Genomic DNA, 3,414 nt, shown 5'->3' with positions numbered 1-3,414 from the left:
AGATGGGCTTTGGAACTCTATTCTGCACTCCCTCTCATTTACAATGATATGATTTTTTGTTCTTTGATGCCTGATACCTGATCCCTTTGACACCTCATGGTCACACAGGCTGGTGTGCTTCTTCCATGTGGGCTTTGCTGCTTCTGAGCTAGATGGCTGCTTGTTTATCTTCAGAGGCTGTAATTCTTTATGGTAGCATAAAGCCTCATCTTTCTCTTAAGGAGCAGTTGGTGGGTTCAAACAGCTGACCTGGCAGTTAGCAGCCCACCAGGGCTTCTGGCTGTTGTTGTTGTTTGGTGCTGTGGAGTCAGTTCCAACTCACAGTAACACTAAAACTTGGTGGCTTAGTGGGCAATGTAATGGACTACTAACTGCAAAGTAAGCAGTTTGAAACTATCAGCAACTCCGAGGGATGAGGCTTTCTCGTCCTGTAAAAAGTTCCTGTCTCAGAAACCCACAGTATTGGTTTTACCCTACCTATAGGTTCACAATGAGTCAGAATTGACTCAATGGCAGTGAGTATTGGTTCTTGCTAGTGGTCACTGCCAAAAGCCTATTGAAGATGTCTCATTGTTACTTGAGAGAAAAGCTGTGAACTCATGCGACATTTACTCGTGGGTTTTTCTCCATTTTCTGTCCATAGTGGTATTACATGGGCTTCCATATCTCAAGTAATCCCCACCAGCTTATACCAATACCTTGCCCCTCCTCAGGCTGAGATATGTAACCCCTTGACTTGAGACTTCTAGTCAATCTTCTTCATTCATCATCAGTATTCTACCTCAATCATTTCTTCTTCATACACTCTACCTATTTACACTCATTAGAATATAATCTTTCTGGCTCTGGGACTGAAGATAAATGAATCTTTTCTTGGGTCATTTCTAAATTATAATATATTTTATTGGCTCCATGATAGAGACTATATTAAATGAACATATTAAGGCAGAGAACTATGATATGTACTGGATTGGGATCCTAAATTTAATAAGTGAAACTCCTTCATGCACCTAATTATTCCATATCTGGGTATCAGTGAAGAAACATTAACTTATTTGTGTGGCCTAAAAGTTACAACACAATACAAATTAGTATGTCAAGAGTCCATTCATTCACTATAGAAACCATCTCTGCACTAATTTTGCCCCCTACTTCACCTTTTTGTTTTAGTATCCTTTTATAAAATTCAACATATCAATTGCTCTCTGGGAATTTACACTAAATGAAAGTCTTGAGCTTACATTAAGGTTTTGGAATTTGAAGTATCTCTAATCTGTCCATTGATGATCCAGATTTAGAGTCTGCTTGTTTTTATGTTTTCTTCATATGGAGGTGGGGGACCTAGGGCTCCAAAACACGGAACTGGATACAGTTGGGGGTTTTGAGGCTGAATGTGATTTCCGATAGTTGGACTCAGAGTTGCTTCTGTCCCTGGAAAGAGAAAAATGAAGACTTGTGATCATTGTAGTCAGAATAAAATAGAAGTATATGAACTGCCTGATAAAATCTGGCATTTCTCTTATCACTGAAGCAACAGAAAATTATTAGTACTCTTGAGAGGGAAGCTAGCTTCTTGCTGAAGAAACTAGCTTCTTGCTGAAGTTAGTCAGTACTTCATGAAATTTACTCGCATGAACCAATTTTATCATCATTGATCAACCTATCAAGAGCATTTACAATTTAGCAACTGGAACCAGAGTATTCTCTCTGCTAGGTGTAAAGACAGGATTTCTGTAAACCCGAGTGATATTTTACCCAATGCTTCCATCATGGGAAATGCAAGTTCCATTAGAAACATTAAAATATCACTTTTTAATATTAATTTGTAGATATGTATGTTTGCCAGTGGAAATGAGTAATTAATTGAATATTTCTCTAAGTAAAACGAATAGTTCAAATGTTAACTATTTAAGTTATATAAGTTAAATTGTGAAGAGTTTGTGCTTAAAACATACCACACAATAAAGAGAAGAAATTCTGAAAACTTTAAGAAAGCTTTTAAATCAAATTTCTTAATTCCCCATATTTTATCCACTAATGTTTTTTATTCAACAGTTTGATTGGCAAATAATTTTCATACCATATAATTCAATAGTTTAGTCATTCAATCATATCAAGGAGAACTGTACAATCTACCCCACATACATTTTAGGGCCCCCCCATGGTTAAATGGCCTTTAACATGATTTATCACAAATCGTCTAGTGCTCCCTCCCCTCCCATCTTCATTAGTTACTCCCAAATTCCCTTTCTCTCTCTCACCCACCCACCTTTTTATCCCCTCTCTCCCCTTATATATGTTATTATTATTATGCATCCACTTTTTCAGGACTTCACAGCTGGGAGACCCAATAAAAAACAAAATTGTGCCAAATTGGTAAGGGTGATAACATAACAGTATACAGATAAAAATATTGATAATGCATAAGAAGGAAAAGACCCCCAACAATATTCAAAAGGCCAAGGAAAAAATTTGTGACACAGAACCAGTAAGAGATTCTTGTACCCCTAAACAATTTGGGTTGCATTATAGAGTGGTCAACTGGCCAAGTCTCAAGTTGGATCCAGTACAATCAAAATTACAATGGTCTCTGTCCGATAGTAAGGCTGATTGAGACTCTCGCCTGTGGCCAGAGTGGATCTGACAGTGGCTCACTCTGACCAGATTCTCTGTAGCTGAGTTTGGGGCTCCCACTGTCCCCTATCGCCCTCCACAAATTGGGTGTTCATAATTTTTGCTCTGATGCTTTTCTTTTCACCATATTTAGATTTTTTAATTGTCATTTTTGGATCACAGAAGCTGGTGTGCTTCTTCCAAGTGGACTTAGTTGACTCCTCACTTATAGAGCTGTTTGTTTGAATACAAGCCTTAAAGACCCCAGACACTATTCTGATTGATAGCCAGGCACCATCTGCTTTCTTCACCACACTTTTCTGTAGCACACTTAACTTTAGTGATCATATCATGAAGGTGAGTATAGGGCAGGGCACTGACATATAAGAACTGATTGTTCTTAATTTGGAGCTAGGATTTAGTAAAAGCCCAAAACCCTATTCCTGGATCTATGCTTTTATTTTTAAAATTAATTTGCTGTAAGTTGGAAGCTAATACATGTCATATCATTCCATAGTTCAATCATGTCAAACCCAATTGTACAATTTCTTGCATAATAATAGTTTTCCAAAACATACTTTTTCTTCCTAGACATCTAGGCATCATCTTCCTCTTGTCTCCCCCACCCCTCCATATGCCCCTTCCCCCAAACCCTTGTCAAATTTTCTTTTCCTGTAGGTTCCACACCCCTGGGTTTCATTTACCAAAAAGTAATGAAACCAATAATAAAGTGTCAAGAGGGTGAGCCCCACTGGGGATACACTTCTGAGAGACACTGTCATAGAAATGAACATAAACAGA

General features: G+C 38.0%; 1 protein-coding gene across 1 annotated transcript in view; it reads right to left on the bottom strand.

Moving 5' to 3' along the window:
* Nucleotides 1-885: 885 nt before the first annotated feature.
* TMEM207 (transmembrane protein 207) overlaps nucleotides 886-3,414 on the bottom strand; it is a 31,783-nt gene continuing 29,254 nt past the window's right edge. Inside the window, exon 5 of the mRNA XM_045296446.1 lies at nucleotides 886-1,431. Coding sequence (XP_045152381.1) covers nucleotides 1,295-1,431 — 137 coding nt within the window. The 3' untranslated portion in view covers nucleotides 886-1,294. The remainder of the gene's footprint in view (nucleotides 1,432-3,414) is intronic.

Source organism: Echinops telfairi, unplaced genomic scaffold (assembly GCF_000313985.2).
Source record: "Echinops telfairi isolate 266 unplaced genomic scaffold, ASM31398v2 ScPeMD7_7407;HRSCAF=8445, whole genome shotgun sequence".
NCBI classification, from domain to species: Eukaryota; Metazoa; Chordata; class Mammalia; order Afrosoricida; family Tenrecidae; genus Echinops; species Echinops telfairi.
Note: the sequence above shows the minus strand (reverse complement) of the source record. Positions and strands in the feature narration are given on the sequence as shown.